Genomic DNA, 15,800 nt, shown 5'->3' on the forward strand with positions numbered 1-15,800 from the left:
TAACTCTGCAGCATATGTTCAGCTGTGATGGGGCTTCTCAACTCAGGGAAAAAAAAGCATTTTCTCTGGAACCTCAGCAAGAATTTGAGCAAATTTAACGAATCATCTGCCGAGGCTACAGAAGGGTCGCACCGAGGAATCAGAGAAACAGATTGCACAGTTTCAAGTTCTTCCCATAAATTATCGCATAAAGAAACGGATAATTGCAGCACAATCTTTGATTTTTGTGACCATTTCTTGTTGATTGAAATCATGCCGCCTTGCAAATTCTGCTTCTGTCATCTTCCGACGCCAGCTTTGTTTAGGCTGCAATAATATGCAGTGTTGTAATGGGATGTAGTCACATGTTATTGCCTCTCATTCAGTCAGTGTAAAACAAGTCATGTTGGACGTATCCACGCATTTAAAGTGCAAATGACAGATAATAATGTGTAAAACTGGAGGCCCCCATTTCCCCAAATCTTGCAATAAAGAATGACATGAATAAATAATAAACATCTTCCTACAGTGACTTGCAAACTCTGAGTGCTGGTTAACAGGTTACACATCGGTGGAGCCACATTTGGGTGCACTGATGCCGGCTCTGTTTTGCCACAGAGAATGCTGCTGATCGATGGTAGCTGCTATGTTTCTATGGTTGCACGGTCCTCAGAAATGTCAGTGGGTAGCGGATCCTTCCTGTCAACATCTTTTCTCGGCGGACACAAACCTATACAGCGAGCAGCTGTCTAACGTGTTCATTGAAAAATGCACCACTCTAAAAGCTGCTTTTTATTGTTACACGCATGTGTGCGACTGTGTAACGCTGTTCTCGGTCATTAAGCTCTAATTATTTAAGAGGTTTTATTTATTCATGTTGTTTTTCAGCTAAACTTTTGTCTGAAGCGAGGCCTTAGTGGTTGGTCACACCCCAGTGTTCAACGTATCCATGAGTCAAAATACGCACGCGTGGATGCATGGGTGTGTTTGTAAGGCTTCATCTGCTGCAGCTCCCCTAACAAGTGATGAAATAATAATGAGAACATTGGTGGCTTCTGAGAGGGGGATGTGAGAAAGGAGGTGGTGTGCAGAAAGAAATAGAAATGAATTGAAACCAAAATGCTGAGTGGGGCACAATGGAAGCCCAATCTCACACATGTTTGATGTGTTTGTGGCTTTTTTTGTATCTAAAAAGATGTTTATCCCTTTTTATTTGGAAAAAAGAGGCGTGACAAGCAAAGAAGAGCATCTGCTTTGCTCAGAAATGCTTCAGCAGCTGCAGTCAGTCACCACAGGTTTCCTGCTTATTCCTGTATTTGCGTTTTAAACAATTAGGGGAAGGGGAAAGAATTTCCTTAAGTTTTCTGAACAAAACATTAGCCATTCTGAACACTTAATCTTGGTGCCTGAATGTTTCTTGATTGCAGCTGGTAGTACGCCACATAGATCACATTAGATGCAGCAAAACCAATATGAGCCCAGCCTGTTGTCTAGAAGATGGATCGCTCAGTCTAGACCTTCGCCAGCTTTATCTAAAGCTGCTTTAAATGCTTTTACAGAGCACAGAGTACAAACACTGATCTCTCTGTGCTCACTAAAGGCTACTTGTACCTTAAAGTGGACACCTGAATGGGGTGACATTTCACTATCTCTAGTGTGTCTGAGTTGAAAATTACAAGTAAAAAAGGGATAATGCTCGATCCTTTTAAAGCGCTGATTACCGAAATGAATAATTTACTGTATTTAGTCTCCTAAACAATTTGTAAAAAGATCTAATAATACGTGCATTTTGCTTAATAACAGATGACAAAGCCTGCTACAGTCATTTCATTGTTTTAATCACATTTTGCACATTTTAAGTATTTTTGGTACAAAAATCATTCATGCAGCATCAGTGAGTTTTAAAAGTGCGAAACATGTCAAAAGTCACTTTACAGATCATTTAACAGACATGCTAAACAGGATCAAAGTAACGCCATAAAGCTGTAATTCATGTTCTTTGAAAAACGTGCAAGACTTGGTCATTTGGAGTAATTTTATGTACCAAAACATGACCAGAAAAAATACCCATATCCACCACCTTCACAATCATGCGTTTGAACGACTCTAAACACATTCACGAACAATCAGTTCAAATCAAAAGTAAAACCTACTCAATGAAAACATGAGGTAACGTCCTGTAAACATTATTGGTCATTTTTCTGTAGTTGGCAACACTCACTTCACTCGGAGAACCCGGTGTAACCGATTGCCCGCCTTTTACGCACAAACAGTTTGTCATTCTCTTGGAAGTCGTAGTGAAGTTTTTGCATATCTCTCCTCACAAGTACACAGCGCGTCTGTATACATGCAGATACCACTGTTACAACCTGGAGGTCCCAGATCCTTGGATATGAGGTCCAGCTCTTCCTCGCACCTCCGCTCCATCTCTGTTCCTTAGCCCAGTCCAATCATCACCGTCTCCACGTCTTTCGAGGGTCTCCGTTCCCTCACGAGGAAGTTAATCATGCTCTCCGACTTGATCATTAAGTTGCACCCAAGAAAAAATATGCCGAAAACGACAGTAAGTGACAACACGCACAGCACGGCGATTTGCACGACACGCATGACGAACAGTTTGCGCTCGTCTTGCACCAGCACCAGGGACCCACCGCCGTCGCCAGTCACCACGCTGTCGGTGCCATTGCCGGAGTATGCTGCAAGAGTCCCGGCAAGGGTCTGACTCCCGTTTAGCAGAGCGCCTTGTGTCACGTCAAAAAAGGAGCCGTTCATGTTTCTTTGCCGTTGACCGGGTACGGACAGGCGACTCCACTTGGCAGAAACCCCAGATCAGCTCAAAGTCTGCTTTTTTGTGAACATTTTACCTCCTAAGCGTGTTCGGGAAAAAGAAAGAGAGCAATTCAGTAGAAGAATTGGTTGATAAAAGTCTAACTCTCAATGATCTATCACTTTGGTGCGTAATACGCAAAATCTACATCGCTGACTGTTGCTCGTCAGACAGGACTGAAGTTGTGTTCTCCAACTCAGATCCACGGCATTGTGACTTTTAGAGTCTTCTCGAACAGATCGGAGGTGCGAAGCTTGTTTCCCCTCAGTGTAATGTGAGCGTCTCGTAAGCTCCTCTTTTGTGCCAAGTCTCTGGTGCGTTTTACTGCGATGATGAGTTCCCCGTGGACCACACCACAATTCCTCACCAGGGGAGGCAGAGAAGTCAGATGCTTTGTGATTATGAGTGTCCTGCGTGTGCAAAAAATACACACTAAAAGGACCTCGAGGTTCAAATGTCTAATATGGGTTTTTGCTCTAAACAGAGTAAAATATGATATTTACACTTTATACTTTAAAAGTATTTAGGCGCCTTAATATCAAAAACGTCAGAAATGTTTATATACGCAATATATACGTAAATATACGCAAACCTACTTTAAATGTAGTCTTTATGTGAAAAGATTCATTGAAAGCCTGAAAATATTTATTTCAGTAAATAAAAACGAGGCGGTGCAGCAGGACGGAACTTGGAATCAACCAGACTGATCAATTATCTACGTTTGATTGTCGTTTATTTCTGAATTAATGATACAGAAAAGTGGAAAAGGACCTAATAATTATTAGGTACTTATTAGGTACTTTTCCAGTACCTAATAATTTCCCATGTTTATTTTTCATTTGACTTTTACTTGCTTTCATGTCATAAAATAATAGATTTGTTTGAGGTGATGGTTTTCAAATGCTCACATAATAAACTTTAAAGAGTCAAAATAAAAATGAATGCAACTACGTGAGTTCTGGTCTTTCTCCTGGATGTGCTTAGCCAAATTAATCTTCTGTTTGTCTAAAAACAGAAGCCATGAAATTCAATTTGGGTTGCTTGTAATGTCTGGTAAGTAGATTTTTGCCACCAATCAACAAGCTTGTGCACAAACAATAATTAGCTCCAGCCAAAAATACCTTTCATAAGCCCACAGGTGTCCTACTTTCAGATGACTTTTTAATGGCGATTAACACAAGGACATGGACTATTTTCCCCATATAATCTAATTAGTTATGGATTTGGTTGCCACAGATTAATTGACAATGAAATTACTTGGTGCACAGTTTGGTTCTGTTCTATTATTCATTTCCGTGTTATTATGGAAACTAGCTTGTACTTTCAATTCATCTTGTCAATATGTAAATCTTCCGTTGAAAAGAATAATTTGTCTTTGAGGAGTTAATTAGGAAATATTACATTTACAATTAGCTTCACAAAAGGTACAAGCTGCTCTTTCAAGTTACCATCTTTTATGTGTGTCTTTGGTGCTATTAGATACGAGTGTGGCCACTTACAAAAGAAATCAGCCATTTTAGAACCTGTTGCTGGTTTTGAACTTTTCAGCATCGGTTTGAGGAATTTGATGTGAATTGTCCAGATTTTGTGGCTGTCACAGGCAGACATCTGCTTCATTACTGATACTTGAGTATGAAAACACATTCATGAGGATGTAAATCCGAATGTGACTGTCTGACTTGTTCCTAAGCAACAGTAGACCTGTGTGCCCAGTGACAGATGGTTGGTAAAGTTATTTTGGTTTGGAGGAGAGGGAGCTGGGGTGGGTGGGGGTGCCTGCAAAGAGAAGGGGAGAGAGAAACATTTCCACTTAACGTGGGGGAATATGCAGCCTAGCAACACAAACTAATTGAAGACGGCCTTAGCAACAAGGAGGTGGTGTTGAACCCCAACTTTGAACCCCTGAGTCATTCTTGTTTGTGTTGCTGTCTGACATGACTCAGAACTCAGGGACACACCGTTTCAAGACGCACCGCCCCCCGAGGGAACGGACCCCGACCCCTTCAATGAACAGACCTCTGATGATGTTCCCTCATTAGCTGATTAAAGTACATCCGGGATGGATGTGTCCCAACAGACTACAAACAGGCTGCCGTGAAATGCTCGGAGCAAACTGGTTGACAGAGTGCCTTTAAAAAGTATGTTTTGGGCATTGAATGGAAACCAAGTCATAATGGAAGGTGATGAAGGGTGTGGGTTGATCTTTGGGGGTTTGCCAGACTATTAATCACGTTGTAAATGCATCATGCGGATGCAGAGTCATCACCACAGAGTATCGCTGACCCACTGCAACTACAGTAAACAACCATCAGTCATTAAAGTTACTTCTTTAACCATTAACTCCATCAGGGGAATATTAGTCTCTCTCTCTCTCTCTGTTTTTGTCTGCTACTCAGAGTTTGTCACCTTGTGTTTACCACCACTAAACCTGTCTGTTGACATGGATGTAATTGAAGAAATCCCTGCTGTGTCTCACCGTCGCTCCAGGAGCTTCTCATTAACCTCTTTTCCATTTCCACACATCTCTATGCACCAGTAATGCACAGCAGGACGCCACAGCAGGACGCCACATCAGTGCATTTGTCTCCATCTTTTTTGACGTTCAGAAATCCAGTCTTCAATTTCTTTCTTTCTCTTTCAGTTTTTTCCCTTCCTCCAACCCTCTCCCCATCTGTGATTATCAATATGTTCTAGACTGGATGTTTTCTCACTCGATCTGCGGGTGGCTCATTGTTAACCCAGCAAAGGAAATGCTACGCTGCTTCAAGTTTAACTCATCGCAGATTTTATCCGAGAGTGCAGCAATTTTATTTCTGATAACGGCATGAAAATCTGAAAGGCTTTGGGATGGATCTGTAGTGCAGCTCAGGACCTTTTCATCCTGTATTTGCTCCTCTGGCTCCTTCATATCTTCATGTTCATCCTTAATTGGTTGCCATCTGACCCAGTCTTTTCCTTTTTACTAATAAAAACTGCTGTTGCACTTTCCAAAATGGCACTCATCTATGAGGTGTGAAGGTTAGATTTGATTGCCTACTGTGCATTGCCTGCATCGATTCTCCATATTAAGAACTTACAGTGATGTTGGCACAAAGTCTGACTCTTAAACCTTTTTTACTTTGTCTTGATTTGTCTCATTTTGCTGGGCTGTAATTCTCGGACTTGGGCTGCAGTAACTTAGCAACCAGCTGGAGAAAAAGAGCAAGGCACAAGGATAAAGACTCAATAAATGGACAAGTGGCAGATAAGAAGCATTGTCTGCTCCGACAAGCCACAGCAAATGGCACCCAAAGTTCAGTTCTGTGTAAGATAATTGTGCCTTTTATCCATCAATTTGTATTTTCAAGCACTGGAATGCTGCCATATGCTCCACTGGTGAATTTGAAGAATTAAGTGTGGCATGGACCACCTCGGACAGATAGATAGATAGATAGATAGATAGATAGATAGATAGATAGATAGATAGATAGATAGATAGATAGATAGATAGATAGATAGATAGATAGATAGATAGATAGATAGATAGATAGATATATGGAGTATTGTATTTCCCCCACTAGGGGTCATTCTCTCACAGGTCTACTTTCCCTGCTTCAGTTATTGGAAATTATTACGTTTATTTGGAGACGTGGGTGCTTTAATGGCAGAATAAAAACTTCCTATTTTTGAGAATGCCGAAGAGCCTAACTGTGTTTTTGGGTGTTGGGCGGTTGGTGGTCTATCGCATTGAATGTGCAAGAGAAAAAATTAACACAAAACGGATTTTATAGAGAAGCAGCTTGCCCATTATTACACAGATCTATATGTCCAACAAAACAATGAACTAAAACAAGCATTTGTGCACTTGTGAATATTACTGTCTCAGATTTTAATTAATAGTAGTATGTGGTATCCTTTCTTATTTACGACGTATTTATGTTTTCGTAGGTCTGTGGTGCAGGTATTTCGTTTGGCAATACGTTTTCTTTCATGTATCTAAATATGTTCTTATCTTTTTAAAAAAAAATAAATAAATAAAATAAAAAACTCCACCTCCATCCATAAGAAGTTATCTATGTAGGAGGAAACATGTGTCGACGTGCCAGTTAAGTAGTGTGTTTGTACCCTGATATGTCAGCCTCAGTTGTCTGAGCTGCATGAACAGTGAAGAATGAGGAAAGCCTTCAACTTCACAAGTGAACAAGTCCGCAGGGAGAGCAGCCGACTGCCTTCAGCCATGGGAAGTTCTCCACGTCGTCTGCTGATGCTCTTTATCTTTTTATCAACATCAACAAACATTCTCGGTAAGATCATTTTTATAAAATGATGTCTTCTTTTGAAACTCGCGGGTTTTCTTCGACAAAGTTTCACCTGTGTGGACGATAACAGGGAGGTTCCACCAGACATTGGAATAAGAGAAAGGTGACAGGAGAAAAACTCAATATTGTAAAGTGGCGAAAATCACCTTTTAGTTAGTGGTCTCAGAAGAGCTCGGAATAAACTGGGAACAAATTGAATGGAATGAGCTGGTTTTGGGTGTAATCGTGCTGCTCCGGTGGAGCGTTCGCCACTTTCCCATATAAGGAGCGAACGGAGCGGCTCCAGTCCGCTAGAATAGGTTTACACAGCAGCACAATGCTCACCAGTGCCACAAACATCTTTTATGAATCGGGTGAATAAATACACTTTTTTTTTTAAAAAAAAAAGAGGATTTCGTGACGTTAGGGGCGGTGGTAGCTCTGAGAAGCGGATGGTCCTCGGTTCAAGCCCAGGTGAGGACAAAACTTGGGAGGTGTTCTGGTACCAAGGTACCCTTGAGCAAGGTACAAGGTGCCCTGTGATGTGCTGGCGACTAATTCGGGGGTGTACCCTTCCTTCGCCCATATGCAGCTGGAAAGGCTCCAGCACCATAAAGTGTACAAGGGAAAAAAACTAAAATAAATAATAAAAATGATATGGAATAGTTGTAGAATTTAATTTTGTAACGTGCGCAACAGATCAGCTATTTAAAACTCGCTCTTTTTTACCGGTTTATTTGCAAATTCCTTTCTGTTTTAATGGTGAGTGAGTGTAGCCCTGGAACTGTGATGAATGGCAGAACGAACCAGTGAAGCAATCTGTCAACATGAGCACACAAGGATTAGCAACATCCAGTTATGTGCCACTCTTGTGAAACTCCGATGCATGTGGGTATTTTGTCAGTTGTGTCACCAACACACCTCTGTTAACTACTTATTGTTGCATAACTGTCTGATCCTCTCAGGTTCCAACATCTGCACATCCCGGGGCGTCACCACATGTCAACAGTGCTTGTCTGTTCACCCCAGCTGTGCATGGTGCTCTCGGGAGGTACAAACATTAAGTTTTTGTACAGTGCAACAAGTCAGAACAGAGCCCCTCGCTGGCCAACAACATCTTGTCATTTCAAGACGCTGTTCTTCACCATGCGTGCCCATTTTGGAGTTTATTTCAAATAATATCTTGCTGAATTGCATCAGTGGGTGTAATTTGACCAAACTATTTTTCTAAGCACAAATTAGTCTTTTTGTCATGGAGCCATTGTTGAAGTGATTAATTTATGACTTCTTATGATCAGTGTCTGTTTGTGAAATAAATTAGTTCACTAACTAAGCTTTTGTTTCAGGATTTTGGGAAGGGATCCAGCTTATCCCGTTGTGATCTAAAGGAGAATCTAGTCAAGGAAGGCTGCAGTGAGAGAGATGTGGAGTTTCCATTCAGCACCTTGACTGTTCAAGAAGATGCCTCGCTGAGCGACAAGGCCTCTGGGGCTGCTGATGACGTCACTCAAGTGAAGCCCCAAAAGATTCATATGACTCTCAGACAAGGTAATTCACACCCAGTTAGAGAGACACAAGAGGATCTTAAAGTGCATTTTACTCTGGAAAAATAACTCTGTAACAACAGATATAACAGATTGGAAGATATTGGTCTAAATGCATAAATTGTGCACTTTACTGTTTCTGCAACAGGTGATGCTAAACGGTTCACCGTGTATGTAAAACAGGTGGAGGATTACCCGGTGGACCTCTACTACCTTATGGATCTTTCTTATTCGATGAAGGACGACTTGAGCCGCCTCCGCACCTTGGGGAACAAACTTGCACAGACCATGGGCAGCACCACAAGCAAATTACGCATGGGGTTTGGAGCCTTTGTGGACAAGACTATGTCCCCTTACATGTACACCCATCCTCCAGGAGCCGTGGAGAACCCTTGTCTTAGGTACATGGAGCAGGTTTGGCGTTGAGGTGATAGAGCTGATGAGGAGATTAGGCTACTTTAAGCTTAGGTGTTGAACTAATTGTCTCTTTCACTGAGTCCATGTCTTTGCTGACTTGTTGGTTCAGAATTCAGGACAAATGCCAGGCTCAGTTCGGATTCAAGAATGTTCTGTCCCTGACAGAGCAGGTAGCTCGCTTCACAGAGGAAGTGGAAAAGCAGCAAATATCCAGAAACAGAGACGCTCCAGAGGGGGGATTCGACGCTGTCATGCAGGCTGTGGTGTGCAAGGTAGGAACATGCAAACACAGATGCATAAAATGCCAATTCAGAAAATCATCTATCCCACTTGTTTCTTTGCCAATGTCATTAGGAGAATATTGGCTGGCGTAGGGATGCCTCACATCTTTTGGTATTCACTACTGATGCCAAAACTCATCTCGCTCTGGATGGACGTGTTGCTGGACTTGTTCAACCCAATGATGGAAAATGTCACCTTGATAACAACAATAATTACAACCAATCTACCATCCTGGTAAAGGCAAAGTTCCACCAGTCTTTTTGGGGTTCTAATCAAATGATCAAATGATTCCCACTGAAAGCTTGTTTTTCTGTGTAACCCAGGACTACCCCTCATTAGCCCTAATGACAGAGAAAATGTCAGAAAACAACATAAACTTAGTTTTTGCCGTGACCAGCTATGTGGTGTCTCTTTACAAAGTAAGCACCCTTCTACTGTTTATATACAGCAGGAATTTGTTCATGTTTGTGATATTTTCACATCATCTTGACTGATTTCTCAGGAGTACAGTCAACTCATTCCTGGTACAACTGTGGGAATTCTGTCCGATGACTCTGGAAATGTTATAGAGCTCATTCAGGAGGCGTATGCGGTAAAAAACGAAACAACTATACTCTGAAAACATGATTGTATCTATCTCTTTTTTAGTCAAATACTTAATTACACTGGATTTTGCAGAAAATTCGCTCCAAAGTCCAGATGGAGCTTCTTGGTGTACCAGATGAGCTGCATCTCTTCTTTAACGCCACATGCCAAAGTGGAGAAGTTGTCCCAGGCCTTAAGTCCTGCTCTGGCCTCAAGATTGGAGACACGGTACGTATCAGCCTTGAGGAAATCATCTGGAACGAAAGCAAAGTGCCAATCATATCCCCCTCTTAAGGTTTCATTCAGCATCGAGGCCCAGCTTCGTAGCTGCCCCAAAGAGAAGAGCCGTACTTTTACCATCAAGCCTCTTGGCTTTAAAGACTCTCTGGAGGTCACTGTGGATTTTGCCTGCAGCTGCAATTGTGAGGCAGAGGCTCAGGCCAACAGCTCCCTATGTAGCAACGGTAATGGAACCTACGAGTGTGGCATATGTCAGTGCCATCCCGGCCGCCGCGGCCCCAGATGTGAGTGTTCAGTGGAGGATTACAGTCCATCTGATGATGCCAACTGCATCGAGAAAGCAGACGGCCCCGTCTGCAGCGGGAGAGGTGACTGTTTGTGTGGACAGTGCTCCTGCCACGCTAATGAGTTTGGTCAAGTGTGGGGGAAATACTGCCAGTGTGACGACTTCAACTGCCTTCGCTTCAGAGGGGAACTTTGTTCCAGTAAGTTTGTTCTCATATTTAGACTTTTACAGGTCCCTGCGGAATCATTATAGACTGAAAAAAGTGATTGCAGCATATAAGAAGTATTCTGTATAGGTATTTGTTGGCAAAAGGTCTGAAGACTGAGTTTTATGTGGGAAATGATATATTTTTGAGTATAAGTTCTCATTTCTGTAATCACCCCAATCTAAACACTACTTTGCTGAGCCGCATCAGTCATTGGCAGCAACATGAGCGCATAAAATTAAAATCAAAACTAAATGGCTGGATTCTTTAACTCTCTTGTAAATTTGGCCACTTACTTCATGCGAAAGAAAGCAGGAAAGATGAAGCTACCATCCCTTCCTTTTCCCTCCTCAGAGGCCTCATCTGACATTGGAACGCTCTCTGGTTGTTTCTAGGCTGTAAACATACTTTACTCAGTTTACATAGCTTTCTACTGATACTTCGCTTAAGAAATCGTGGACCCTCGGTCCTTTTAAAACACTTGTGGACATATGAACATCCCTGCTTGTTTGTAAAGGTTACTATTTACTGACTGAATATAAACAAGCTGTCCAGTGTCGGTCCTGTAAACCCAATGTGTGTCCTGAGAATGCTGTGCAGGGGAGAGTGGTACAGTATCACTCCTCCATACTCCCTACATGAGTCTGCACAGCTTGTTCTAGTCAGCACTGACACACAACTGCTGTGTACATCTATCACTGACCTCAGTGTAAGAAGGAGTGTAAAATAGGTGAATACTTTGTCTTCTTATGATTATTTTGGAAAGTCTTACTGAACTGAATAAGGGTTGTGTATTGTGGTTTTAGAATCAAAATTAAAGAGAAAAGGCAACTTTCACTGCTCTCATGTTAGAGATCTATGTCAGAAGAAGACAATAAGGGCAGATCCCCATAACAGGAGTCAGCAAGCACAGCTCCAGGGTCAGTAAATAGGGGAAATAAGACAGGAAAGCTCACATTCCTTTACATTTCTCCTAGCAATTTTCCTGACATCCTTTCTCTCCCACATGCCTTCACCTCTTATGGACTTGGTCATATCCACTCTTCTTCTGTTTAAAGGGAAATCTGTTTCCTGTTTTTGCTATTATCACAGTCATCACAGTTCTGTTTAATTTCAGATGTGTTATTAATGAAGAGGTTACTTTGTAGTTTTACACATGACCAGATGCGCCAGACTTACTCACTCATTATTCACCTGTTTGTGCATTTATTGTGCACACAAACTATCAAAAGTATCCAGGTGTTTGCGCGATTGCCTTGACAGCCAGAGATTACACAACCATATTAGCAGTGTTAATCATCATTGATTATACCATTTCAACGACAAGCAAAACCCCAGTGTTGCCATACTTTATAGGGTGCAGACCAGAGGATATTATCTGCAGTCTACAGCAGATGATTTATTTAGCGCTGTAGTCTGAGGGACCCTCACAGCCTCAGTCTTACTTTATTATCAGTCACTCCCCCAGACTGACCCAGCTGGACCATGATTCATTCACCCTGCTCTTAGTCATCAAGAGACAAATCCTGTTTATGTTCTTGCTGAGAATGCTGCAATCCCCGAGGCTACGCCTTTGTTTCTAAGGTTGTTCGATGGATTCATCTGTCTGTACTCTATTGAATATAGTCCCCTTGTTTCACATTTGCTGGGTTCCTAGAATGCTAATATCCCTTCTCTACTTAAGGGTAGTCTGTGGTATTGTTTGTGTTTGTCTCTGTGTGCATGTGCCCATCTGTAAAGAACTGAGGTCTTGTTAATTTCTATTTTCCCAATAGCACATTTCCTACTTTTGTGCCACATGGTGTTTAAAAGATTTAAGTCCGTTGTGAAGTAAGATTAGGTAAATGCAATTAGCCACAAAGCTATTGTTATACTTTTAAATTATAAAAAACATTTATGTCAGAGAGCAAGTCGAAAGTCTAGTTATAGCCAAGTCTTTAGTGGTAGGTCAATGGAATTGCCGCACTTACCATACATCCCGAAATTATATTGAGATGTATAGAGAAAAAAACAGATTTTTCCCATTACTTTATGTTAATATCTCTCATTGTCATGCTGATGGCGATCGTCTTAGATACATGTTTTTTAATACTGGCTAGTTGCTATGTTTCCCTTGGGAGTTGCAAATAACAAATTAGTGTACAACTGAGGCATTAGCCAAACTTTACACAATAGCAGAAATGAAAGGCTTGTGGGATCTAAAGTTCCACAAGAACAAATCCAAGCATGAATACAAATGGTTTCAATCTGAAGTTGTGTAACCTCTACCATCCAACTTTGTTTTCTCTGGATCCACCAATGTGATTATGGGATCTAAACACAAACTGAACCTTTCTGTTGTTTTTGTCACTTTCAGATCATGGGAAGTGTAGTTGTGGATCCTGTGTGTGTGATGCTGGCTGGAAAGGTGAAAACTGTAACTGCAGCACCCGCACAGACACCTGCATGTCCAGCATCGGCCTGCTGTGCAGCGGCCGGGGCAACTGTGAGTGTGGGGTTTGCCAGTGCACTCAGCCTGGAGCCTATGGGGCTACCTGTGAAAAATGCCCCACCTGTCCAGACTCCTGCACGATCAAAAAGTAAGCTCCATTTTTAATAGCAACGAGAGTGAATCAAAGATGTTGTGAAAGAGTCACCATCTGCAGCGCAAACATTGTCCCATCAAAGTATTCCTACATTCCACATTGATCAAAAACATCTCCCACACACAGTGGTACCATATGCTACAGAGAAAAGTCTGATTTCTCTCCGGACTAAACCTAACTTTCATTTTGTGACTTTCATGTTTGTTTTTTTGCATCAATTTACCACTAACCACTAAATTGCATCAATTTACCACTAACCGTGCGTGCCAGGCAGTAGATGCATACAATTTAACACGTAGGCCTTATTTAACAGGCACTGTGTTGAATGTCAGCACTTCAAGAGAGGAGACTATATTGCAGATAACAGCTGCAGCAGGATCTGCAAAGATGAAATTAAAGTAGTGGATCTAATCAGTGAGTAACTCACTCCTTTTAACTTTATTTCTGAATACTTGTAAAATCCTGCATTAAACAGTATTCGCTGGTAAATATTGTTTACATTTAAAAATAATTATTCAGTCATTGTGCCTCTTCTCTTCTTGTCATCTGTATAACAGTTTTTCAGGATAATAATGCAGTGAATTGCTCATACAAAGATGAGGATGACTGTGTTGTGCACTTCCAGTATTATGAGGATAGAAGTGGAAAATCTATCCTGTTTGTGGTCAACAAGCCAGGTACGACAACAGTTTGCAAGAATATCAGACATTTGATCAAATAGAGTGTGTGTCTGTGACCATCCGTTCAATCTTATTTTCTCTTTAAGTACCTCAAGAGTCATCCAAAGGCTGCTATTAATTTGAGAATTCAGAAACATGTTTTTTAATGATCATATAAAAATGCACAATTACCTATCTTGCATGCTTTTTAAGCACTGTGTAACCAATCATGTCATACTCCCACTCTCAGAGTGTCCCGAAGGTCCCGACATCTTAGTCGTCCTCTTGGCAGTGGCTGGAGCCATTCTGCTATTAGGCCTTATTGGTCTGCTCATCTGGAAGCTTCTCATTACCATCCATGACCGCAGGGAATTCGCCAAGTTTGAAGAAGAGAGAGCGAAAGCCAAATGGGATACGGTGAGAAAGACTTGTAATTGAGGCAATAACTTCATACCCCATCAGGTTTCCATTCAGGGATTAATGGAGTGCGTGTTGCAAAAAGTAGAAGAGAACAGAGCTGTGAACTGAAGTTCTAAAATCATGTATGAAAGTGTACTATGAGTGTGTAACTGAATTTACACCATTGTGCCTCTTTCCATTTGCCAGGGTAACAATCCTTTGTACAAAGGAGCCACGTCCACCTTCACCAATATAGCATATAGAGGAAACTAACCATTAAAGACAAGAGGAAGAACTCCAACCATAAACATGGGCTGTAGTAGGAGAGATGTGGATAAAAAGAGTGTTTACAATGTCAACGGGTACTGTAGCTGAAAAGTAGTTATTGCTTTCAACACTGAAATGTAATAACTGAAAATATGTTTTTTATATATATAACAATTTCAGGCAAAAATATCAGGCAAATTACAAAAAGGGATTTTATGGGTGTTTATTTTCGTTGCAGTGCTATATGTGGGCTATTGATGTTTTCATAAGTAAAACATAAAGCACGTTAGCCACTTATAACTGTCACCATAACCTCTTTAAGGATGCACTTGTCACTTTTTGTGGTTCTGTGGGGCTTCAGTAAACAGTAACTTGCAACCTTTTTCTCTTTGTACTTGCGCCTTTTTATGCCTGTTGTGGTAAAATCATAATTGCAAATAAAAACAACAATCCACCAGGGTGAACATGGTGATGTTCCATCCATTCTTCCCACGTGCCTCATTGTCATTCCTATTTTTGTGGTTATTTTTTCTCATTACACTTTGTTGATAGTTTTTCTCTCTTGCACACAAATAATAATTCTATAATGGTTTTGGAAAAAGCAAACCTTTAAACCTTTGTGCCCATTCTATAATGTGACCGGTTTTACAATAATGTTTGTGATCTGTATTATGGTTGTACTGGAGGTTGGTAATGATTAAAATGTGTCTTGTCTTGATGAATTGCTGGATATCTTTCTGCCTCAAATCTTTCTGTATCTGTCATTGTAAAAGTACATTTTATCCCACAACAAATGCTAAAACAGGTCATCTAATGATCCGCTGTTAACTTGATCTTTCATAACTTTAAATTAAAGTACAAAGATCACACAGGCCTTGCAGACATCTTGTGTACATATTTTTGGCACATACAAAAGGGGGTTGTTCTAGTTGTTCTTGTTACAATGAGGGGAAAAAACTCTTCTTAGAAGAGACTCCAATCAATTCATTTCAAATGTTCAGTTTCAGTCTGTAACCATGCCTTTTCTTCTTTGTCTATGCTAATAAAACTTACAATTTTGTTAAAACTGTTCATTAAAGGAAATCCACCAACACTGACTGATTTCTGGTTCAAAAGAAACCAAGGTTGCAAATTTGTTTTCACATTAGGAAGAAGGTTCCCTCCCTGCATTCATCTGGTGTCTAATCTTTTAGAAATATCACTTTCCTATATCAAATCTGTATGGAGTGGAGCTACAGGAAATATTTT

General features: G+C 41.0%; 2 protein-coding genes across 4 annotated transcripts; one reads left to right on the forward strand and one right to left on the reverse strand.

Annotated features, from left to right (window-relative positions):
- Positions 1-1,796: 1,796 nt before the first annotated feature.
- On the reverse strand, positions 1,797-3,184 carry rprml (reprimo-like). Its single transcript, XM_057015576.1, has one exon. It carries the CDS (start codon positions 2,749-2,751, stop codon positions 2,416-2,418), a length of 336 nt encoding a protein of 111 aa, XP_056871556.1. The 5' UTR covers positions 2,752-3,184; the 3' UTR covers positions 1,797-2,415.
- A 3,702-nt stretch (positions 3,185-6,886) lies between these two features.
- Positions 6,887-15,643, forward strand: LOC130515358 (integrin beta-3-like). 3 transcript variants are annotated; one of them, XM_057015525.1, is made up of 16 exons: positions 6,968-7,089; positions 7,860-7,971; positions 8,049-8,134; positions 8,430-8,631; positions 8,776-9,028; positions 9,154-9,316; positions 9,399-9,560; positions 9,650-9,745; positions 9,829-9,918; positions 10,005-10,139; positions 10,207-10,636; positions 12,999-13,221; positions 13,541-13,641; positions 13,785-13,904; positions 14,137-14,303; positions 14,493-15,643. In XM_057015525.1, the coding sequence occupies exons 4-16, from the start codon at positions 8,616-8,618 to the stop codon at positions 14,556-14,558; spliced, it is 2,022 nt and encodes a 673-aa protein (XP_056871505.1). In that variant the 5' UTR covers positions 6,968-7,089; positions 7,860-7,971; positions 8,049-8,134; positions 8,430-8,615; the 3' UTR covers positions 14,559-15,643. The 3 variants fall into 3 exon arrangements, with proteins under 3 accessions (XP_056871503.1, XP_056871505.1, XP_056871504.1); XM_057015524.1 differs by having other exon boundaries at positions 6,979-7,089; positions 7,851-7,971; XM_057015523.1 differs by lacking the exon at positions 7,860-7,971 and having other exon boundaries at positions 6,887-7,089.
- Positions 15,644-15,800: the final 157 nt, after the last annotated feature.

The sequence above is a fragment of the Takifugu flavidus genome, chromosome 18, assembly GCF_003711565.1.
Source record: "Takifugu flavidus isolate HTHZ2018 chromosome 18, ASM371156v2, whole genome shotgun sequence".
NCBI lineage: Eukaryota > Metazoa > Chordata > Actinopteri > Tetraodontiformes > Tetraodontidae > Takifugu > Takifugu flavidus.